The following is a 25480-nucleotide window of genomic DNA, read 5'->3' as shown; positions in this document are numbered from 1 at the left end:
TGTACTAGGACCCCTGATGTACTAGGACCCCTGATGCACTAGGACCCCTGGTGCACTAGGACCCCTGATGTACTAGGACCCCTGATGCACTAGGACCCTTGATGCACTAGGACCCCTGGTGTACTAGGACCCCTGATGTACTAGGACCCCTGATGTACTAGGACCCCTGATGTACTAGGACCCCTGATGCACTAGGACCCCTGATGTACTAGGACCCCTGATGTACTAGGACCCCTGGTGTACTTGGACCCCTGGTGTACTAGGACCCCTGATGTACTAGGACCCCTGATGCACTAGGACCCCTGGTGTACTTGGTCTATTCACAAGGTGGTTCTTGAGAAGACACATGAGACTATAGGCTTACTAGTAGAATGCACAAGAGGGGGTACTTCAGGGGTCCAAGTACAGGACAGAGCACAATGTATTCGGTGGTGAAGTAACCAAAAAAAGGTTGACAACTACTGTTCTAGAGATGTAGCTCTGTCATACAGACTAGGGAATAACTGACTGTTTTCTTTGTTCTGCAGGGAAACCTCTATGAGTTCCTGAGACTGACTGGCTGGAGGGGGTCCAAGGTGTTGTACTTTGGAGATCACATTTACAGTGACCTGGCAGTAAGTCTAACCATTGCTTTTACACTGCATAGGTTAATATTTAAAATGATCTTAGAAAATGTTCACACCATCATAGAAACGACACGGTCAGATATTAATATATAGGTTTTTAGTTAAGTAGCGTTTAAAAAAAAATAAAAACGAAAGGTCAGCCCATGATTGGCTGGCCTGTTACCGAAACAGAGGTATTTGAGTTGTTCTGTGGTTTATCGACTCCTCAGGTTTGAGAAAAAGGTTTCTATAAATCCATGTGTTATATGTGGGTGTGTAGGACCTGACCCTGAAGCACGGCTGGAGGACTGGCGCCATCATCCCTGAGCTGAGGAAAGAGATCAAGATCATGAACACTGAGGAATGTGTTCACCTGATGACCTGGTTACAGGGTCTGACTGGGCTGATAGAACACATGCAGGTAGGTGGGGGTGGGAGGAGGTGTGGGTGGGGGGGTGGGTGTCTGTCTGTCTGTCTGCAGCTATGAACCTAAAGAGCGTCTACTTTGCTCCCTCCTTCCCAGCACCACAGACATGTAGTCTCAGTATGTACAGCATACATTATCTCCTCCCTCCTTCCCAGCACCACAGATATGTAGTCTCAGTATGTACAGCATACATTCTCTCCTCCCTCCTTCCCAGCACCACAGATATGTAGTCTCAGTATGTACAGCATACATTCTCTCCTCCCTCCTTCCCAGCACCACAGATATGTAGTCTCAGTATGTACAGCATGCATTCTCTCCTCCCTCCTTCCCAGCACCACAGATATGTAGTCTCAGTATGTACAGCATACATTCTCTCCTCCCTCCTTCCCAGCACCACAGATATGTAGTCTCAGTATGTACAGCATACATTCTCTCCTCCCTCTTTCCCAGCACCACAGATATGTAGTCTCAGTACGTACAGCATACATTCTCTCCTCCCTCCTTCCCAGCACCACAGATATGTAGTCTCAGTACGTACAGCATACATTCTCTCCTCCCTCCCTTCCAGCACCACAGATATGTAGTCTCAGTACGTACAGAATACATTCTCTCCTCCCTCTTTCCCAGCACCACAGATATGTAGTCTCAGTACGTACAGCATACATTATCTCCTCCCTCCCTTCCAGGTCCACAGAGATCCAGCTTCTCAAGCTGTCGTCCAGGAGTGGATCGAAGAGAGAGAAGCCATGAGGTACCATTGGGGGAAGAGCTTATGTATATATATATATATATATATATGCTATATTATTAGTTGTTATATGCTATATTGTTAGTTGTTTGTGCTATGTTGTTAGTTGTTATATGCTATATTGTTAGTTGTTATATGCTATGTTGTTAGTTGTTATATGCTATATTGCTAGTTGTTATATGCTATATTGTTAGTAGTTATATGCTATGTTGTTATATGCTATATTGTTAGTTGTTATATGCTATGTTGTTAGTTGTTATATGCTATGTTGTTAGTTGTTATATGCTATATTGTTAGTTGTTTGTGCTATGTTGTTAGTTGTTATATGCTATATTGTTAGTTGTTATATGCTATATTGCTAGTTGTTATATGCTATGTTGTTATATGCTATATTGTTAGTTGTTATATGCTATATTGTTAGTTGTTATATGCTATGTTGTTAGTTGTTATATGCTATGTTAGTTGTTATATGCTATATTGTTAGTTGTTTGTGCTATGTTGTTAGTTGTTATATGCTATATTGTTAGTTGATATATGCTATATTGTTAGTTGTTATATGCTATGTTGTTATATGCTATATTGTTAGTTGTTATATGCTATATTGCTAGTTGTTATATGCTATATTGTTAGTTGTTATATGCAATATTGTTAGTTGTTATATGCTATATTGTTAGTTGTTATATGCTATGTTAGTTGTTATATGCTATGTTGTTAGTTGTTATATGCTATGTTGTTAGTTGTTATATGCTATGTTGTTATATGCTATGTTGTTAGTTGTTATATGCTATATTGTTAGTTGTTTGTGCTATGTTGTTAGTTGTTATATGCTATATTGTTAGTTGTTATATGCTATATTGCTAGTTGTTATATGCTATGTTGTTATATGCTATATTGTTAGTTGTTATATGCTATATTGTTAGTTGTTATATGCTATGTTGTTAGTTGTTATATGCTATGTTAGTTGTTATATGCTATGTTGTTAGTTGTTTGTGCTATGTTGTTAGTTGTTATATGCTATGTTAGTTGTTATATGCTATATTGTTAGTTGTTATATGCTATGTTAGTTGTTATATGCTATATTGTTAGTTGTTATATGCTATGTTAGTTGTTATATGCTATATTGTTAGTTGTTATATGCTATGTTGTTAGTTGTTATATGCTATGTTAGTTGTTATATGCTATATTGTTAGTTGTTTGTGCTATGTTGTTAGTTGTTATATGCTATATTGTTAGTTGATATATGCTATATTGTTAGTTGTTATATGCTATGTTGTTATATGCTATATTGTTAGTTGTTATATGCTATATTGCTAGTTGTTATATGCTATATTGTTAGTTGTTATATGCAATATTGTTAGTTGTTATATGCTATATTGTTAGTTGTTATATGCTATGTTAGTTGTTATATGCTATGTTGTTAGTTGTTATATGCTATGTTGTTAGTTGTTATATGCTATGTTGTTATATGCTATGTTGTTAGTTGTTATATGCTATGTTGTTAGTTGTTATATGCTATGTTGTTAGTTGTTATATGCTATATTGTTAGTTGTTATATGCTATATTGCTAGTTGTTATATGCTATATTGTTAGTTGTTATATGCTATATTGTTAGTTGTTATATGCTATATTGTTAGTTGTTATATGCTATGTTGTTAGTTGTTATATGCTATATTGTTAGTTGTTATATGCTATATTGTTAGTTGTTATATGCTATGTTGTTAGTTGTTATATGCTATATTGTTAGTTGTTATATGCTATATTGTTAGTTGTTATATGCTATATTGTTAGTTGTTATATGCTATGTTGTTAGTTGTTATATGCTATGTTGTTAGTTGTTATATGCTATATTGTTAGTTGTTATTTGCTATATTGTTAGTTGTTATATGCTATATTGTTAGTTGTTATATGCTATATTGTTAGTTGTTATATGCTATATTGCTAGTTGTTATATGCTATGTTGTTAGTTGTTATATGCTATATTGTTAGTTGTTATATGCTATATTGTTAGTAGTTATATGCTATATTGTTAGTTGTTATATGCTATGTTGTTAGTTGTTATTTGCTATATTGTTAGTAGTTATATGCTATATTGTTAGTTGTTATATGCTATATTGTTAGTTGTTATATGCTATATTGTTAGTTGTTATATGCTATATTGTTAGTTGTTATATGCTATATTGTTAGTTGTTATATGCTATATTGTTAGTTGTTATTTGCTATATTGTTAGTAGTTATATGCTATATTGTTAGTTGTTATATGCTATATTGTTAGTTGTTATATGTTATGTTGTTAGTTGTTGTAATATGCTATGTTGTTAGTTGTTATATGCTATGTTGTTAGTTGTTATATGCTATATTGTTAGTTGTTATATGCTATGTTAGTTGTTATATGCTATGTTGTTATATGCTATATTGTTAGTTGTTATATGCTATATTGTTAGTTGTTATATGCTATATTGTTAGTTGTTATATGCTATGTTGTTAGTTGTTATATGCTATATTGTTAGTTGTTATATGCTATGTTGTTATATGCTATGTTGTTAGTTGTTATATGCTATATTGTTAGTTGTTATATGCTATGTTGTTAGTTGTTATATGCTATATTGTTAGTTGTTATATGCTATATTGTTAGTTGTTATATGCTATGTTGTTAGTTGTTATATGCTATATTGTTAGTTGTTATATGCTATGTTGTTAGTTGTTATATGCTATGTTGTTAGTTGTTATATGCTATATTGTTATATGCTATATTGCTAGTTGTTATATGCTATATTGTTATATGCTATATTGTTATATGCTATATTGTTATATGCTATATTGTTAGTTGTTATATGCTATATTGTTAGTTGTTATATGCTATGTTGTTATATGCTATATTGTTAGTTGTTATATGCTATGTTGTTATATGCTATATTGTTATATGCTATATTGTTATATGCTATATTGTTAGTTGTTATATGCTATGTTGTTATATGCTATATTGTTAGTTGTTATATGCTATGTTGTTATATGCTATATTGTTATATGCTATGTTGTTATATGCTATATTGTTAGTTGTTATATGCTATATTGTTAGTTGTTATATGCTATATTGTTAGTTGTTATATGCTATATTGTTAGTTGTTATATGCTATGTTGTTAGTTGTTATATGCTATGTTGTTATATGCTATATTGTTAGTTGTTATATGCTATATTGTTAGTTGTTATATGCTATGTTGTTAGTTGTTATATGCTATGTTGTTAGTTGTTATATGCTATGTTGTTAGTTGTTATATGCTATGTTGTTAGTTGTTATATGCTATGTTGTTAGTTGTTATATGCTATATTGTTAGTTGTTATATGCTATATTGTTAGTTGTTATATGCTATGTTGTTATATGCTATGTTGTTAGTTGTTATATGCTATGTTGTTAGTTGTTATATGCTATGTTGTTAGTTGTTATATGCTATGTTGTTAGTTGTTATATGCTATATTGTTATATGCTATATTGTTAGTAGTTATATGCTATGTTGTTATATGCTATATTGTTAGTTGTTATATGCTATATTGCTAGTTGTTATATGCTATATTGTTAGTTGTTATATGCTATGTTGTTAGTTGTTATATGCTATGTTGTTAGTTGTTATATGCTATATTGTTAGTTGTTATATGCTATGTTGTTAGTTGTTATATGCTATGTTGTTATATGCTATATTGTTAGTTGTTATGTGCTATGTTGTTATATGCTATATTGTTAGTTGTTATATGCTATGTTGTTATATGCTATATTGTTAGTTGTTATATGCTATGTTGTTAGTTGTTATATGCTATATTGTTAGTTGTTATATGCTATGTTGTTAGTTGTTATATGCTATGTTGTTAGTTGTTATATGCTATGTTGTTAGTTGTTATATGCTATGTTGTTAGTTGTTATATGTTATGTTGTTAGTTGTTATATGCTATATTGTTAGTTGTTATATGCTATATTGTTAGTTGTTATATGCTATGTTGTTATATGCTATGTTGTTAGTTGTTATATGCTATGTTGTTAGTTGTTATATGCTATGTTGTTAGTTGTTATATGCTATATTGTTATATGCTATATTGTTAGTAGTTATATGCTATGTTGTTATATGCTATATTGTTAGTTGTGATATGCTATATTGCTAGTTGTTATATGCTATATTGTTAGTTGTTATATGCTATGTTGTTAGTTGTTATATGCTATGTTGTTAGTTGTTATATGCTATATTGTTAGTTGTTATATGCTATGTTGTTAGTTGTTATATGCTATGTTGTTATATGCTATATTGTTAGTTGTTATGTGCTATGTTGTTATATGCTATATTGTTAGTTGTTATATGCTATGTTGTTATATGCTATATTGTTAGTTGTTATATGCTATATTGCTAGTTGTTATATGCTATATTGTTAGTTGTTATATGCTATATTGTTAGTTGTTATATGCTATGTTGTTAGTTGTTATATGCTATGTTGTTAGTTGTTATATGCTATATTGTTAGTTGTTATATGCTATGTTGTTAGTTGTTATATGCTATGTTGTTAGTTGTTATATGCTATGTTGTTAGTTGTTATATGCTATATTGTTAGTTGTTATATGCTATGTTGTTAGTTGTTATATGCTATATTGTTAGTTGTTATATGCTATGTTGTTAGTTGTTATATGCTATATTGTTATATTCTATATTGTTAGTAGTTATATGCTATGTTGTTATATGCTATATTGTTAGTTGTTATATGCTATATTGCTAGTTGTTATATGCTATATTGATAGTTGTTATATGCTATGTTGTTAGTTGTTATATGCTATGTTGTTAGTTGTTATATGCTATATTGTTATATGCTATATTGTTAGTTGTTATGTGCTATGTTGTTATATGCTATATTGTTAGTTGTTATATGCTATGTTGTTATATGCTATATTGTTAGTTGTTATATGCTATATTGCTAGTTGTTATATGCTATATTGTTAGTTGTTATATGCTATGTTGTTAGTTGTTATATGCTATGTTGTTAGTTGTTGTAATATGCTATGTTGTTAGTTGTTATATGCTATGTTGTTAGTTGTTATATGCTATATTGTTAGTTGTTATATGCTATATTGTTACAGTGCCTTGCGAAAGTATTCGGCCCCCTTGAACTTTGCGACCTTTTGCCACATTTCAGGCTTCAAACATAAAGATATAAAACTGTATTTTTTTGTGAAGAATCAACAACAAGTGGGACACAATCATGAAGTGGAACGACATTTATTGGATATTTCAAACTTTTTTAACAAATAAAAAACTGAAAAATTGGGCGTGCAAAATTATTCAGCCCCCTTAAGTTAATACTTTGTAGCGCCACCTTTTGCTGCGATTACAGCTGTAAGTCGCTTGGGGTATGTCTCTATCAGTTTTGCACATCGAGAGACTGAATTTTTTTCCCATTCCTCCTTGCAAAACAGCTCGAGGTCAGTGAGGTTGGATGGAGAGCATTTGTGAACAGCAGTTTTCAGTTCTTTCCACAGATTCTCGATTGGATTCAGGTCTGGACTTTGACTTGGCCATTCTAACACCTGGATATGTTTATTTTTGAACCATTCCATTGTAGATTTTGCTTTATGTTTTGGATCATTGTCTTGTTGGAAGACAAATCTCCATCCCAGTCTCAGGTCTTTTGCAGACTCCATCAGGTTTTCTTCCAGAATGGTCCTGTATTTGGCTCCATCCATCTTCCCATCAATTTTAACCATCTTCCCTGTCCCTGCTGAAGAAAAGCAGGCCCAAACCATGATGCTGCCACCACCATGTTTGACAGTGGGGATGGTGTGTTCAGGGTGATGAGCTGTGTTGCTTTTACGCCAAACATAACGTTTTGCATTGTTGCCAAAAAGTTCAATTTTGGTTTCATCTGACCAGAGCACCTTCTTCCACATGTTTGGTGTGTCTCCCAGGTGGCTCCCATGTGTCTCCCACCTCAGCTGTAGATCTCTGCAGTTCATCCAGAGTGATCATGGGCCTCTTGGCTGCATCTCTGATCAGTTTTCTCCTTGTATGAGCTGAAAGTTTAGAGGGACGGCCAGGTCTTGGTAAATTTGCAGTGGTCTGATACTCCTTCCATTTCAATATTATCGCTTGCACAGTGCTCCTTGGGATGTTTAAAGCTTGGGAAATCTTTTTGTATCCAAATCCAGCTTTAAACTTCTTCACAACAGGACCTGCCTGGTGTGTTCCTTGTTCTTCATGATGCTCTCTGCGCTTTTAACGGACCTCTGAGACTATCACAGTGCAGGTGCATTTATACGGAGACTTGATTACACACAGGTGGATTGTATTTATCATCATTAGTCATTTAGGTCAACATTGGATCATTCAGAGATCCTCACTGAACTTCTGGAGAGAGTTTGCTGCACTGAAAGTAAAGGGGCTGAATAATTTTGCACGCCCAATTTTTCAGTTTTTGATTTGTTAAAAAAGTTTGAAATATCCAATAAATGTCGTTCCACTTCATGATTGTGTCCCACTTGTTGTTGATTCTTCACAAAAAAATACAGTTTTATATCTTTATGTTTGAAGCCTGAAATGTGGCAAAAGGTTGCAAAGTTCAAGGGGGCAGAATACTTTCGCAAGACACTGTAGTTATATGCTATATTGTTAGTTATATACTATATTGTTAGTTCCTTTATGTAGCTTCCCTTCAAATAAAGTCTTGCCCATAGTTCCCTATAGGTGGCTGTACCCATTAAATGTTTGAGAGGATAATTAGTGTTTTTAAACTTACTTTCTCTCTTTTTTTACAGATATTTCTCTTAACATGCAAAACGAGCACTAACAATATTGTACATCTTTCGTCAAACAACAGATCGCAGACAAAGGACATCTTCAATGGCCAGTTTGGGAGTCTCTTCCGGACCTACCACAACCCCACCTACTTCTCCCGCCGCCTGTCTCGTTTCGCTGACATCTACATGGCGTCCCTCAGCTGTCTGCTCAACTATGACTTCCATCACACCTTCTTCCCCCGTCGTACGCCCCTGCAACACGAGTCACCCTTCTGGCCCGAGCAGACCAGCGCCGGGGCCCTGAAGATGCCCTTCATACCCCCACAGAACCACAACTGAAGAGTAGAACAGGGAATGGGGGGGGGGGGTTCAGTGTGACACCCCGTCCGGGCTAGAGAGGCTAGGGTGACGGGTTTCACTGCGACACTCCGTCCAAGACCTGATCTAAGTAGAGAGGGGAGGGGGAAGGGGTTCATTGTGACCCTCTGTCTTGACCTAATCTGAATAGAGAGGGGAAGGGTTTCACTGCGACACTCTGTCCAGGACCTGATCTGAGTAGAGAGGGGAAGGGACGGGTTTCACTGCGACACTCTGTCCAAGACCTGATCTGAGTAGAGAGAGGGAAGGGGTTCATTGTGACACTCTGTCTTGACCTAATCTGAGGAGAGAGGGGAAGGGACGGGTTTCACTGCGACACTCTGTCCAAGACCTGATCTGAGTAGAGAGGGGGAAGGGGTTCATTGTGACACTCTGTCTTGACCTGCTCTGGACACAGAGCTCTCAAATACCTGTTTCACTCTATCATGCTGACCTGAAACATACATATCATGCTGACCTGAAACATATTGAAACATATGTAGACAAGCCAGCTGAGTAGAGTGAAAGGGGTAGAAGATGGCGTACAGGACTCTGCTGACTCTGACTTACTGTCTCTATTTTCTACTGATGTCATCTCCTGTTGACCTTACTCTATTTTCCACTGATGTCATCTCATGTTGACCTTACTCTAATTTCCACTGATGTCATCTCATGTTGACCTTACTCTATTTTCCACTGATGTCATCTCATGTTGACCTTACTCTAATTTCCACTGATGTCATCTCATGTTGACCGTACTCTATTTTCCACTGATGTCATCTCATGTTGACCTTACTCTAATTTCCACTGATGTCATCTCATGTTGACCTTACTCTATTTTCCACTGATGTCATCTCATGTTGACCTTACTCTAATTTCCACTGATGTCATCTCATGTTGACCTTACTCTAATTTCCACTGATGTCATCTCCTGTTGACCTTACTCTATTTTCTACTGATGTCATCTCCTGTTGACCTTACTCTATTTTCTACTGACTTCATCTCATGTTGACCTTACTCTATTTTCCACTGATGTCATCTCCTGTTGACCTTACTCTATTTTCCACTGATGTCATCTCCTGTTGATCTTACTCTATTTTCCACTGATGTCATCTCCTGTTGACCTTACTCTATTTTCCGCTGATGTCATCTCATGTTGACCTTACTCTATTTTCCACTGATGTCATCTCATGTTGACCTTACTCTATTTTCTACTGAAGTCATCTCCTGTTGACCTTACTCTATTTTCCACTGATGTCATCTCATGTTGACCTTACTCTATTTTCCACTGATGTCATCTCCTGTTGACCTTACTCTATTTTCCACTGATGTCATCTCATGTTGACCTTACTCTATTTTCCACTGATGTCATCTCATGTTGAACTTACTCTATTTTCTACTGATGTCATCTCATGTTGACCTTACTCTATTATCCACTGATGTCATCTCCTGTTGACCTTACTCTATTTTCCACTGATGTCATCTCATGTTGACCTTACTCTATTTTCCACTGATGTCATCTCATGTTGACCTTACTCTATTTTCCACTGATGTCATATCATGTTGACCTTACGGCTGTCAGTAACTTCAATACTGACCTGCTCTGCTTTTATAATCTCGCTATTATATGTGTAGGTTGAATTTAAAACAGTAACTCTTAAATATGTCTGCCATGTTTCTGTTTTAGGTTGAAAACTAGCGGTACGGTTAGCTTAGTACGCTATACCAAAACACTACACAATACGTTTGCTTGAATGTTCTTGACACACATACAGAATGGAAACAAATAACAATTTACTCAGATCTGAAAACTTGCATCCAAACAATATACAGTTGAAGTCGGAAGTTTACATACACCTTAGCCAACTACATTTAAACTCAACATTTAATCCTAGTAACAATTCCCTGTCTTAGGTCAGTTAGGATCACCACTTTATTTTAAGAATGTGAAATGTCAGAATAATAGTAGAGACAATGATTTCTTTCAGCTTTTATTTCTTTCATCACATTCCCAGTGGGTCAGAAGTTTACATATACTCAATTAGTATTTGGTAGCATTGCCTTTAAATTGTTTAATTAGCCTTCCACAAGCTTTCCACAATAAGTTCCTCCTGACAGAGCTGGTGTAACTGAGTCAGGCTTGTAGGCCTCCTTGCTCACACACAATGTTTTCGGTTCAGCCAACAGATTTTCTATAGGATTGAGGTCAGGGTTTTAAGATGGCCACTCCAATACCTTGACTTTGTTGTCCTTAAGCCATTTTGCCACAACTTTGGAAGTATGCTTGTCCATTGTCCATTTGGAAGACCTATTTGTGACCAGACTTTAACTTCCTGACTGATGTCTTGTGATGTTGCTTCAATATATCCACATAATTTTCCTACCTCATGATGCCATCTATTTGGTGAAGTACACCAGTCCCTCCTGCAGCAAAGCACCCCCACAACATGATGCTGCCAACCCCCGTGCTTCACGGTTGGGATGGTGTTCTTCAGCTTGCAAGCCTCCCCCTTTTTCCTCCCAACATAACGATGGTCATTATGGCCAAACAGTTCTATTATTGTTTCATCAGACCAGAGGACATTTCTCCAAAAAGTACGATCCCCCATGTGCAGTTGCAAACCGTAGTCTGGCTTTTTTATGGTGGTTTTGGAGCAGTGGCTTCTTCCTTGCTGAGCGGCCTTTCAGGTAATGTCGATATAGGACTTGTTTAAATGTGGATATAGATACTTTTCTACCTGTTTCCTCCAGCATCTTCACAAGGTCCTTTGCTGTTGTTCTGGGATTGATTTGCACTTTCCGCACCAAAGTACACTCATCTCTAGGAGACAGAACGCGTCTCCTTCCTGAGCGGTATGACGGTCGTGTGGTCCCATGGTGTTTATACTTGCGTACTATTGTTTGTACAGATGAATGTGGTACCTTCAGGCGTTTGGAAATTGCTCCCAAGGATGAACCAGACTTGTGGAGGTCAACCATTTTTTTTCTGAGGTCTTGGCTGATTTATTTTGATTTTCCCATGATGTCAAGCCTCTGCTTGAAGGTAGGCCTTGAGTTTGAAGGTAGGCCTTGAAATACATCCACAGGTACACCTCCAATTGACTCAAATGATGTCAATTAGCCTATCAGAAGCTTCTAAAGCCATGACATACTTTTCTAGAATGTTCCAAGCTGTTTAAAGGCACAGTCAACTTAGTGTATGTAAACTTCTGACCCACTGGAATTGTGATACAGTGAAATAATCTGTCTGTAAACAATTGTTGGAAAAATTACTTGTGTCATGCACAAAGTAGATTTCCTAACCTACTTGCCAAATCTATAGTTTGTTAACAAGAAATTTGTGGAGTGGTTGAAAAACGAGTTTTAATGACTCCAACCTAAGTGTATGTAAACTTCCGACTTCAACCGTACATGACCCTAAGCATGATGGGACGTTAATTGCTTAATTAACTCAGGAACCACACCGGTGTGGTAGCACCTGCTTTCAATATACTTTGTATCCCTCCATTTCCTCCCGTGTTTCCATGGTTTCGGAAGTTACCTGTTTGTGTAAACAAAGGAACAGTTGGTTATAAGGGACTTTTAACCAATGGTGGTCTTTGAACCAATAAGAACAGAGAAAGACGAGATATAAACTAATGAGTTGAATATCTTAACAATTTGACATGTTCAAGACACACTCTGAAATGCCTTAAGCTTTTGCACACTATAACTGCCCTGTCGATCTCTCTGTCTTTAGAACAGGCTCTATTTACCTTAGTAATAATGTAGATACCCTAAAATCATACTTTCCACAAAGGCTTAATTATTATTAATAGTCCTTACTAGTTAAGGTGTCTATCAATGTGGTTAGTACAACTGATAGAACAGTCAGTTTACAACAGAATGTTCTTATTTTTTTTATAGAAAAGAGGACATATGCTGTATTTCATGGACAAATCTATTTATCATTGTGTCCAGTAATTTCTATGCTGTATTTGAGTTGCTTGGCTATATTTTTGTTTGTCTGTTTGTTTTCATTAAAAAAAACAACAACCTTGCTTTCAATCTACATATAAAATTGTGTTTAAATCATTGACTTTGCACTGAAATGTTCAGAAATTAGTTGTATTAGTTTTGTGGGGGAAACTAACAAGAAAACAACTTCCGTTTCTTGTCATGATACGGTCAGAATGTTTGAGAAATCTATTCTATTATCTGTATATTCTAAATCTATTCTATTATCTGTATATTCTAAATTTATTCTATTATCTGTATATTCTAAATGTATTCTATTATCTGTATATTCTAAATCTATTCTATTATCTGTATATTCTAAATCTATTCTATTATCTGTATATTCTAAATCTATTCTACTATCTGTATATTCTAAATCTATTCTATTATCTGTATATTCTAAATCTATTCTATTATCTGTATATTCTAAATCTATTCTATTATCTGTATATTCTAAATCTATTCTACTATCTGTATATTCTAAATGTATTCTATTATCTGTATATTCTAAATCTATTCTATTATCTTCATATTCTAAATCTATTCTATTATCTGTATATTCTAAATCTATTATCTCTTCTTTGAGAGAGATTGTTCATGGTTGAAAAAGTGAAAAAAAAAAGTGGTCTTGTTGGAAAAACTCACATTGAGAGAATGAGAGAATTTTATCCAAAGCCTGTATAGTTTACATAAATGTCCATCTTGTAATTTGTGTTTTTTTTTCTTTGGGAGTGTGTTTTCGATTTGATTATGAATTAAAGATGGCAACAACCTAATCTTGTTCCTGTTTTAGGCCTACTTTTGTGTATGCCATATAGGGCTAGATTTCAGTTATCCACCCTTTCCTTGCCTCAGAGAAAAGTCAGGAAAGCAACTATAATTTATCTAACCTCTTGTCTCTCAATGTAAATGTATATTGAATTGACCCAGTTGGCTAAAAATAATTTGGAAAATGCACTTTTGACACAGACAGGGGATATCCTAGGCCCAGGGCTGTCTCTGGGCCTACACTTTGCACCTTTTTCAATACGGAACTCTCAATAAATCCTGATCAGATCAATCAATATAATCGTACAAATCATGTTAGGGAGCAATTTCCCAAATGGGTTTTTAAGTTGGTGTTGAGCAGCATGTTCTCAATGACAGATAATCCAAAATGTAATAAGACATCCTGAATACAGAAGCTATTTAACTAGGATCAGACATAATAAGATCAAGCTATGACGTTTGGGCTTTGATTGAGATGGGATACAGACAGCAAAGGACCTTTTTTCTGTAGTTTCTTGGTCATATGGTGGAGAGCGTGCGTTTTAAATTAAGCACCATGGACAGCACCACTGCCGTCGGCACACCTTGGCGCTTCGGCCCGACTTTGAACTCTACTTCTCCGGGCTTCAAATCTAGTACTGTGGCGCCCACGATTTTTCCACGGGCAGGCTACAGCATCCTCTCCTATCTTATGTTCATCAATGCCATTTTCTCTGTTTTTAACAATACTCTGGTGATAACGGTGTTGGTGAAGAATCGTACTCTCCTCAATCCAATGAATGTGATCATCCTCAGTTTAGCCGTGTCCGATTTGATGATAGCCTTGTGCGGTTCGTCGATAGTCACCATTACCAACTATCATGGTTCATTCTTTCTTGGCGACGAGTTCTGCATCTTTCAAGGATTTGCTGTGAACTATTTCGGTAAAGTAATTCATTTTTATTTATTTATATAGGATGTCTTTGAATCATGTGAACTGAACTCAAACTTTTAATAAAAAAAACGATGTTTTGTTGTTGTAGCCTGAAAGTGTTGAAAATGCAAGTCTAATTCGATCAAGTTAACTCAATGTGTTGAATTGAGTTTGGGGGGGTATTCAGATCTGTAATCTTCTGGTTGTGAAGCCAGGGTTCATATCCTGATGATCTAAGATCAGTTTGACCTTTTAGATCACAATGGACAGTATTACATGGACAGGATCAGAATCGGGTCCTAGATCAGCACTCATACTCTCAGACACTTTATGAACACACTGCCCCCCCCCCCGGTCTCCTCTCCCTCAGGTCTGGTGTCTATGTGCACGTTAACACTGCTGGCGTACGAGCGCTACATCGTGGTGTGTAAGCCCATGGCAGGCTTCAAGATGAACGTACGTCGGAGCTTTCAGGGGCTCCTGGGGGTCTGGCTGTTCTGTTTGTTCTGGGCCGTGCCCCCACTGCTGGGTTGGAGCTCCTATGGACCCGAGGGCGTCCAGACCTCCTGCTCTCTGGGCTGGGAGGAGAGGCCAGTATAATGTCTTATAATTTGTAATAGGCATGTATGAGCCTTTATAATGCCCTGTAACATGGTTTAAAGTGTGTTATGACTTGTTTATAATGTCCTGCAACATGGTTTATAGTGTGTTATGACTTGTTTATAATGTCATGTAACATGGTTTATAATGTGTTAAGACAGGGTTTATAATGTCCTATAACATGGTTTATAATGTGTTATAACTTGTTTATAATGTCCTATAGCATGGTTTATAATGTGTTATGTCTCTCCAGGTCCTGGAGTAACTATAGTTACCTGATCCTGTACACGTTGTTCTGCTTCCTCCTGCCTGTCGCAATCATCATCTACTGTTACGCCAATGTCCTCACCTCCATGAGACGGGTACATATAGAGACTCAGCTCCCTGAGGGACATACCTTTTTTAGTCAGTTTCTGTCCATATACCAAGTGTACAAAAGCCTCTTCCAGTTGGGATAGAGGGACTGTAACAGGGACTGTTCCTATAACTGGAGACTTTCAGAGGGGTTTAGACGCTGAGGACTGTGTCTGCAAGCTTAAACAGATCCTGTCGGTCGTGGGTTATCATCTTCCTCTTCTTCCTCCTCTCCCCCCTCTTCCTCCTCCTCCAGCTTAACCGTAGTACGGAGTTGCAGGGCGGTCGTCCCTGTCTGCAGGACAACGAGCGGGCGGTAAGGATAGTGCTGGCCATGATCGGGGCCTTCTTTGTCTGCTGGCTGCCCTACACAGCCCTGTCCGTGGTGGTTGTGGTGGACCCAGAGCTCCACATCCCTCCGTTGGTGGCTACCATGCCTATGTACTTCGCCAAGACCAGTCCCGTCTACAACCCCATCATCTACTTCCTAAGCAACAAGCAGGTGTGTGTACTGGAGGAGAGGCAGAGAGCAAAGCCAGAGTGAGAACACATCAGTTAAATCTGTGTAGATTATCGAAGGGGACTGCAACATAATCGGTTCCCTGTGGTTTTAATTCAATTAGAATACACCCTTGCCTTTTTGGTTATTTAGGCCTAGATTTGATCCATATCGGCAATTTTTCAGGTGTTCGCGAAGACGCCGTTCACGGTAAACGCTGCATGTGTCTGCTCAATCCGAAATTACATCTAGCCCTTATTAGTTGACACTCATCCAGAGAGACTTGCAATTGGTGGCGTCTTGTGGATTGTCTTGTGTATTGAAGATTGTACAAATCGATTAATAATTCTTTACCACACATTCTGTACGTGGTTTGCTAACACTTCTATTCGTACTCCCCGTAGTTCCGTGATGCTACTCTGGAAGTCCTCTCCTGTGGGCGCTTCATTTCCCACGACCCGGCCACCGACACCATCCCCATGCACTCCATGACCCTGAGGACCACGGTGGGCAGAAGGGTGGGCAGAAAAAAACAAGGGATCAGTGCACACAGCAGGGTGCTTCCTCTGTGACTCCTCTCTCCTCCATCTCCTAAATCTCCATCTCCTCCATCTCCTAAATCTCCATCTCCTCTCTCCTCCATCTCCATCGCCTCTCTCCTTCATCTCCCCTCTCCTCCATCTCTCTCCTCATCTCCTCCTCTCTCCATCTCCTCCTCTCTCCATCGCTTCCATCTCCTCCATCTCTTCTCTCCTCCATCTCCTCCTCTCTCCATCTCCTTCTCTCTCCTCCATCTCTCCTCCATCTCCCCTCCATCTCCTCTCTCCTCCATCTCGCTCCCCCATCTCCTCTCTCCTCCACCTCTCCTCCATCTCCTCCTCTCCTCCATCTCTCCTCCATCTCCTCCTCTCCTCCATCCCCTCCTCTCATCCATCTCCTCCATATCCTCTCTCCTCCATATCCTCCTCTCCTCCATCTCCTTCTATCTCCTCCATCTCCTCAATATCCTCTCTCCTCATCTCCATCTCCTACATATCCTCTCTCCTCAATCTCCTTCATCTCCTCCATATCCTCTCTCCTCCATATCCTCTCTCATCCAAATCCTCCTCTCTTCTCCATATCCTCCTCTCTCCTCAATCTCCTCCATTTCTCCTCCATCTCTCCTCCATCTTCTCATCTCCTCTCTCTTCCATCTCCTATTTCCCCATCTCCTCCTCTCCTCCATCTCCTCTTCAATCTCCTCCTCTCTCCTCCATCTCCTCCTCTCTCCTCCATCTCCTCCTATCTCCTCCTCTCTCCTCCTCTCTCCTCCATCTCCTCCTCTCTCCTCCTCTCTCCTCCATCTCCTCCTCTCTCCTCCATCTCCTCCATCTCCTCCTCTCTCCTCCATCTCCTCCTCTCTCCTCCATCTCTTCCACTGAAAACAGAAACGGGAGCCTAGAAGTATCGCAGTGGTCTGGGTCCATTCGAGCCCCATCACAGCTCATCACTCAGTGGAACCTAACTTCCACTTCAGTGGACTATTCACCCAGTGTCACATTGACATTAATGTATAATTATGTGAGAATTTGACTTAAGTGGAAGTTAGGGTTTGCAGAGATACAGAGAGAAGCTGCAGCCTCATCCTAAATAAAGTCCAGTCCGTGTCAATCAATTAATCAGTCAGCAAGCAAGTCCTTGTCTGCAGTACATTCAAAAAACTGAAATGGCGCAAGGATTCTAAAGTATAATAATGGGAGATTTTTTTTAAAAGAATTACAGAAAACGGGGGGGGGGGGGGTGCAAATTTGTCTTTGAAAATGATTTATTGAGATCCATTTTAGAGTAATGCAAAGCGTATTCTGTTTTCGTAGTGTGTATGTTTGTGTCTGTGTGAGTGTGTGTGTGTGTGTGATTGTGTATGTGCATGCATGCGTGCGTGTGAGTATTTTCAATTTCTGATATTTTACAGTGTATTTATTACAGTAAACCAACCAAGAGCAGGCATGCTACTTTCTTTTTTTGTGCTCTGTTTTGCAGTGGTGTGAAGTACTTGGGTAAAAAAAAATACTTTAAAGTACTACATAAGTCGTTTTTTTTGGGGTATCTGTACTTTACTTTACTATTTATCTTTTACTTTTACTGCACTACATTCCTAAATAAAATATTGTACTTTTTAATCCATACATTTTCCCTGACAACCAAAAGTACTCTTTACATTTTGAATGCTTAGCAGGACAGGAAAATTGTGAAATTCACACACTTATCAAGAGAACATCCCTGGTCGTCCCTACTGCCTCTGGCCTGGTGGACTCACTAAACACAAATGCATATTTTTTAAATAATGTCTGAGTGTTGGGGTGTGCCCCTGGCTATCCATACATTTTTAAAAATAAGAAAATGATGCCGTCTGATTTGCTTAAGATAAGGAATTTCAAATGATTAATACTTTTACTTCTACTTTTGATACTTTAGTACATTTTAAAACCAAATACTTTTAGATTTTTACTGGGTGACTTTCACTTTTACTTGAGTAATTTGCTATTAAGGTATCTTTACTTTTACTCAAGTATGACAATTGGATACTTTTTCCACAACTGCTGTTTTGTCGTGTGTGTGTAATGTGTGTGTGTGTGTGAGAGAGAGTGTGTGGTGTTGTGTGTGTGAGAGAGAGAGAGAGAGAGAGAGAGTGTGTGTGTGTGTGGTAGACACACGGTTTCTTAATTTTGTTCAGAATGTATTTTAAATTTTATGCAAGTGATCTCAATTATTAAATAACACAAATCTACCAAATATTGATTGTTCTTGTACATTTCTTTGGCAAGACAAACTTCTTCTGAAAAGGTTTTCAGTCGCGGGTGTGATGTTAAGTGAAGTGTTTTTGTTCACACTGATCAACTCAGTTCGAAAGACACAACCCATTGGCCTACATAAACAGGATAGACAAACAAAGTGAGTCTCCTGGTCATTGTTCTGAGAGCAGCTTTTCTCAATCCTGGTCCGGGCGACCCAAAAGTTGCACGTTTTTAGTTTTTACCCCTAGACACTACGCAGCCGATTCAAAAGATCAATTCATCATCAAGCTTTGATCATTTGAATCAGATGTGTCGGGCCAAGGCAGAAACAACAAAAAAATGTGCACCTCTTCGGATCACCAGGACCAGGATTGAGAAACTGTAGGAAAAAAATGAATGGACTGAACCATGAGAGATGTTATTCCAAAAAGTTCAATTGTCACTAAGTCATTTTTGGATCAAAGAACAGAGAGGATAATACACTGGTTTGATCTAATCCCAGATTTAGATATGACATCGCCTGTATGAGCTGGGAAATGTTTAATCAAAGAGTATTTCACACTTAATCCTGTTCTACAAATAGGATTATTCATTGTCACGTAGTAATCAAATAACACGCTCGGCTTTCATTCATTTCTTTGGATGGTTCAGGTAGACTACCTGTCAGGCACCTTGGCCGTCTTCCATAATACAGGCAGGTATTACTAACTATATGTCAAATCAAATCAAATTTATTTATATAGCCCTTCGTACATCAGCTGATATCTCAGGGTGCTGTACAGAAACCCAGCCTAAAACCCCAAACAGCAAGCAATGCAGGTGTAGAAGCACGGTGGCTAGGAAAAACTCCCTAGAAAGGCCAAAACCTAGGAAGAAACCTAGAGAGGAACCAGGCTATGTGGGGTGGCCAGTCCTCTTCTGGCTGTGCCGGGTAGAGAGGAACCAGGCTCTGAGGGGTGGCCAGTCCTCTTCTGGCTGTGCCGGGTAGAGAGGAACCAGGCTATGTGGGGTGACCAGTCCTCTTCTGGCTGTGCCGGGTAGAGAGGAACCAGGCTCTGAGGGGTGGCCAGTCCTCTTCCACATATGTCAATTCTTTAGTAGAAACACGAAAGGATTATACATTGTCACTGATTATCACTGTTTATTATCTATGCATAGTCACTTCATTCCTACCTCCGTGTACAAATTACCTCAACTAACCACTAACCCCGCACCCTGACTCGGTACCGGTACCTCCTGTATATAGCCTCCACACTGACTCTGTACCAGTACCTCCTGTATATAGCCTCCACACTGACTCTGTACCAGTACCTCCTGTATATAGCCTCCACACTGACTCGGTACCGGTACCTCCTGTATATAGCCTCCACACTGACTCGGTACCGGTACCTCCTGTATATAGCCTCCACACTGACTCGGTACCGGTACCTCCTGTATATAGCCTCCACATTGACTCTGTACCGGTACCCCCTGTATATAGCCTCCACACTGACTCAGTACCGGTACCTCCTGTATATAGCCTCCACACTGACTCGGTACCGGTACCTCCTGTATATAGCCTCCACACTGACTCGGTACCGGTACCTCCTGTATATAGCCTCCACGCTGACTCGGTACCGGTACCTCCTGTATATAGCCTCCACATTGACTCTGTACCGGTACCCCCTGTATATAGCCTCCACACTGACTCAGTACCGGTACCTCCTGTATATAGCCTCCACACTGACTCGGTACCGGTACCTCCTGTATATAGCCTCCACACTGACTCGGTACCGGTACCTCCTGTATATAGCCTCCACACTGACTCGGTACCGGTACCTCCTGTATATAGCCTCCACATTGACTCTGTACCGGTACCTCCTGTATATAGCCTCCACATTGACTCTGTACCGGTACCCCCTGTATATAGCCTCCACATTGACTCTGTACCGGTACCCCCTGTATATAGCCTCCACATTGACTCTGTACCGGTACCCCCTGTATATAGCCTCCACATTGACTCTGTACCGGTACCCCCTGTATATAGCCTCCACATTGACTCTCTACCGGTACCCCCTGTATATAGCCTCCACATTGACTCTGTACCGGTACCCCCTGTATATAGCCTCCACATTGACTCTGTACCGGTACCCCCTGTATATAGCCTCCACATTGACTCTCTACCGGTACCCCCTGTATATAGCCTCCACATTGACTCTGTACCGGTACCCCCTGTATATAGCCTCCACATTGACTCTGTACCGGTACCTCCTGTATATAGCCTCCACATTGACTCTGTACCGGTACCCCCTGTATATAGCCTCCACATTGACTCTCTACCGGTACCCCCTGTATATAGCCTCCACATTGACTCTGTACCGGTACCCCCTGTATATAGCCTCCACATTGACTCTGTACCGGTACCCCCTGTATATAGCCTCCACATTGACTCTGTACCGGTACCCCCTGTATATAGCCTCCACATTGACTCTGTACCGGTACCCCCTGTATATAGCCTCGTTATTCTTATTGTGTTACTTTTTAGTATTATTTTTTACTTTAGTTTGTTTGGTAAATATTTTCTTAACTCTTCTTGAACTGCACTGTTGGTTAAGGGCTTGTAAGTAAAGCATTTCACGGTAAAGTCTACACTTGTTGTATTCGGAGCATGTGACAAAGTTTGATTTGATTTGAAAATAAAAATAAAATGTCCAGATAGATGTGAGAAATGACCGTATCCCCATAGAGTAAGTATAGGCCACTGATGATAGTAGGGTCAGGTACAGTCTTCAATCTAAAAGTCTAGTACAATAGATAGATGGTACCTGTTGCTCATGCTTCCTGTCTAACAGCCAACTGGCTCTAACAGGCTTCTATCATAAAACATGTATTTAACACATGTTAATTCTTTAGTAAAAACACTAACGTACGAATAACTTAAAGAGTATTTTCATGATAAAAGGGTCAGGTTTAGATTTCTATAACTGTTTAGATTGGTCTAAAAACACTAACGTATGAATAACTTAAAGAGTATTTTCACGATAAAAGGGTGAGGTTTAGATTTCTATAACTGTTTAGATTGGTCTAAAAACACATAGATGACACCTCTTGCTCAGCCTGCATTGTGTCTCTACTATACACAGTAGTGAGCCATTGCTAGGTTTTTGTGTATGGTTTAAGAACACCTAACAGGCAGGGTTGGGTCAGTATTGCCAATAAGTCAGGAGTGCCATTTGTAATAAGCATGTCTTCAATACAGCCTGTCGCTCTCAAACACTTCATAGAGACACATCCAATTAAACCCACCACCCTCACTATAATCCCCACTGAGGATACAACACAGCCAAGTGCAAATAGATGTGACTCACAGCGAGGATTCCCTGGAGACCAGTGAGCCATGCAGGGTGTCGATGAACACAAGTGGACAAAGCGGGGCGTCACCTAGGTCATATTCAACAGGCACTAAAAATAAGAAAACATATTGAAACAGCGAGGGACTACCTGAACTTGTCCAATAAGAACCCTCATTTTCGTTTTCCGTTGCACAATGTTTTGCAAAATGTTGTTATGGCATGCCCTAATGAATACAACCCCGTCATAATGACAGTGACTAAGGGTGTGGTATGAAGGTTGTGCTTCATTGTGCTTTGGGTATGGAGTAGATGTTGTTGCAGATACCAGTAATAAGCTTAGGTTCATAAATTATTCTGAAAAGGATGGAGAGATGGAACTGTTTTTCTAAAATGGATCTCAAACCTTTTTAAGATGGAACTATATCCAAGAACTCTGCCTATTTCACGGGGATATGGGAACGACACCGTTTGGGAGGAGTACATTGACATCTCATTTACCGTTGCAAACTGTGCAGTATTATTCTCGACCTCATTTGTCGGCATTGCAGCGAATGTGTTTGTCACATGGGCAGTGTACCGTCAAAAGTCTCTTAGAACGTGGAACAACGCGCTCCTGGTCAACCTCGCCGTTATCGACACCCTCCGTTGTTGTATTGACTGTCCCATTCTTCTCACCATCGTTCTGAAGGGACCCGTAGGAGGAGGTCTGGAGGAACTGCTCTGTGACACCCAGGTCGCCTCCTTCTCATTCAGCTGCTGCATTCAGTTGCTCACCTTGGCCTGCATCAGCATGGAAAGACATCAAGCGATCACCCACCCTTTCAAAATCACCCAGCGCCGAAGACGTATTCTGGTGTGGATCCCCTTGACCTGGATGGTGGGTGTTCTCGTTGCGGCCTTTTGTTTGACGTTTGTCAAGGACTCACCTGTGTATGTTAGGTGCAGGGGATGGGAGGTAAACGTGCAACTATCCTATGACACCTTTGGACTCTATATATTGCTTCCGCTATGGTCAATCTGCTTCACTGTCATTATTGGATTCTATGCTCGTATATTTATCATAGTGAGAGCACACGGTCGAAAAATATTTGATAAGGGATCTTTTCCAGTACCCAAACAGGACATCATGAAAGAAGCAACAAATACAGTTCAGGAAGAGGATGATAAAGATGGGAAAACAAAACATGAGGAGACTGAGAAAACTGAAATAGAGGAGAAAAGGGAAATGGACCGAAAAGAGAATAGGCAAGGGGAAACTGTTCAGCAAGAACATGCGCTACCTGTTGAAAAACAGTTATCCAGAAAGGACCCTGAAATTGGATTTACGAACACGACAACAAATAACCCTCAAGGAGCCATGAATGGCTCTTCGGACAACATGACAGAAACCAAGACTCTGGGTAGCAAATCTAAGCAGCTCGCCACTAAGGTGAAACTACCACGCGTTTCATTCATACCACAGGTGTATAACCCCAGTTCCAAGGTGCTCAAGTTGGTAGACTTGGAACAAGACAAGGATGTCCGTTCACTCCATCCCAATTCTAATAGTGATCATGATGTCAAAGCAGATGATATTTATCCATTACCTACCAAGGTTGAGGAGACTGTGGTAGCAATCCCCGTTCCAGAAACTCCAGCTGCGGAGCAATGCTTAGAGGTTGAAGGTGGCGTCTGTATGATGCCGTCGTTCGCTAACAAAGAGCATGCCAAAAAAAAGAAGGAGAGTAAACTGGCGAAGCGTTCTGGTTACATCATTCTCACCTTTCTGATATTCTGGATGCCAATGATAGTGATGATGGTGGCCAACGTATTCTGCAACAGAAACAGGAATTTCAGGGTAAGTTGTTTTCTTATGTTTCCGATGGTCATTGTCAGTGAACTGTTCATCAGATGCTGTTTTTTAAATATATATTTTATATCAAAGATACAGCTTATACAGTCAGCTGTTTTTAGAGCTTTGGATTGCTTTGTTTTTCAGGTGCACGCGGGTATTTGTTCTCCATGCTGTCCGTAGACCATTTATTTAGCTTTAATATTTTCTAACAATATTTGTTTTCTTTCCTGGATCAGCTGATGACGGTCGACAATATTACTAGACAACTAGTTTACAGTTAGACACCAATGCGCATCCAATCCACCCAACAAGTATAGGCTTCAAGTTAATGGCAGTATCCCTACAGTATATATAGTTTACTCTTTCAGTTAGAATAATTCGATTTTGCAATGGAATAGGCCTTATTTTGGATTTGTGTTCCCATGACAACAGTTTTCACGGCGAAACATCATAATATGTTCCATAGCCATGGCTATACTTACAGCGCCTTTCCCGAGATATCCCAAGATCCATGCTTCCTACAGGGTTTAAGTTCACTGTTCTGAATATATTGTTAAATGCTTAATAATGACAAATAACACAGTCATAAATGTAATTAATGTAAGGAAAGAATGGCATTGGAGGGTAAACGCAAGTGAAAGCAGTTTACTCCCCTTTTTAAAAAAAATGCAGTTATGTCACTGGTTATTGGTAGGCATCTTTGAAGTTCATGGTAATGCACATCTTATAAAAGTCTGTTTTTCCTGGCACCGTTTCCGACTAATTTAATGTCAGCAAGAGGCATCAATTAATGTAGGCCTAATCAACCGCAATCGAAAAATGTCGTTAGGAACACTTTTTGTGTGTTTTGGAACAGTTGTCTATTTCATTCATAAAAATAGCAGAATTGCACACGCAGTGCACCGTTTGGATGCTGGCAGTGGACGAAAGCTCAGGTAGCATACATTTTTCCCCACAGTGATTTATGTGACAATCAGATAATCAAAGGTAATTCTTTTTTTTTACCGTTAAATGGCATTACACTGTAACGACCCTGGGTTTATAAGCGCGGTGTATCGACTCTGCCGCACGAGCATGCTTTTGGGGCGCAGTCGATAGCGCGCTGGACTTCGCGCTAGAAGGTTGAGGGTTTGAGACCCGCTCCCGGCCTGTTTCATTACGACACTATTAGGCCCATAAAGAAATACGTGCAGGCCTGCACCCAATAAATGCCACGGTGTAATTATTACGCAATACATTTGAAAGCTTTTGGGATTCTAAAATCCCCTTTTGATCCATCTATTTATTTATTTAGTGTTCAATTATTCAATGCATCTTTGTACTATTCTGAACAGAGATTACTATAGGAGGTTATACAATTCTAATACAGCATATACATTGTTTCACATGTTTCTGCCTTTCAGATGGCGACTGCTCAGAATCTGGAGATCCTGTTTGTATCAGTGGCCTGCATGACCTCTGCCAGTAACCCCATAACCTACGCTGTGGTCAACCCTCAGTTCAGGACAG

The 25480-nt window shown here is 39.2% G+C and overlaps 2 protein-coding genes across 2 annotated transcripts in view; both read left to right on the top strand.

Annotated features, from left to right (window-relative positions):
* The window catches only part of LOC110502485 (5'-nucleotidase domain-containing protein 3), a 44748-nt gene extending 31071 nt beyond the window's left edge, over positions 1–13677 (top strand). Inside the window, exons 10-13 of the mRNA XM_036960040.2 lie at positions 528–614; positions 886–1026; positions 1719–1783; positions 8625–13677. Of these exons, the coding sequence (XP_036815935.2) occupies positions 528–614; positions 886–1026; positions 1719–1783; positions 8625–8883 (552 nt within the window). The 3' untranslated portion in view covers positions 8884–13677. The remainder of the gene's footprint in view (positions 1–527; positions 615–885; positions 1027–1718; positions 1784–8624) is intronic.
* A 431-nt stretch (positions 13678–14108) lies between these two features.
* Positions 14109–16686, top strand: parietopsin. The gene is made up of 5 exons (XM_021580524.3): positions 14109–14588; positions 14949–15168; positions 15432–15540; positions 15789–16034; positions 16436–16686. Exons 1-5 carry the CDS (start codon positions 14189–14191, stop codon positions 16601–16603), a joined length of 1143 nt encoding a protein of 380 aa, XP_021436199.2. The 5' UTR covers positions 14109–14188; the 3' UTR covers positions 16604–16686.
* The last annotated feature ends 8794 nt before the right edge of the window (positions 16687–25480 follow it).

This window comes from Oncorhynchus mykiss, chromosome 2 (genome assembly GCF_057628025.1).
Source record: "Oncorhynchus mykiss isolate SJ-2025 chromosome 2, ASM5762802v1, whole genome shotgun sequence".
Taxonomy (NCBI): domain Eukaryota; kingdom Metazoa; phylum Chordata; class Actinopteri; order Salmoniformes; family Salmonidae; genus Oncorhynchus; species Oncorhynchus mykiss.
The sequence above is the reverse complement of the archived record's forward strand: the minus strand, read 5'-3'. Positions and strand labels throughout refer to the sequence as shown.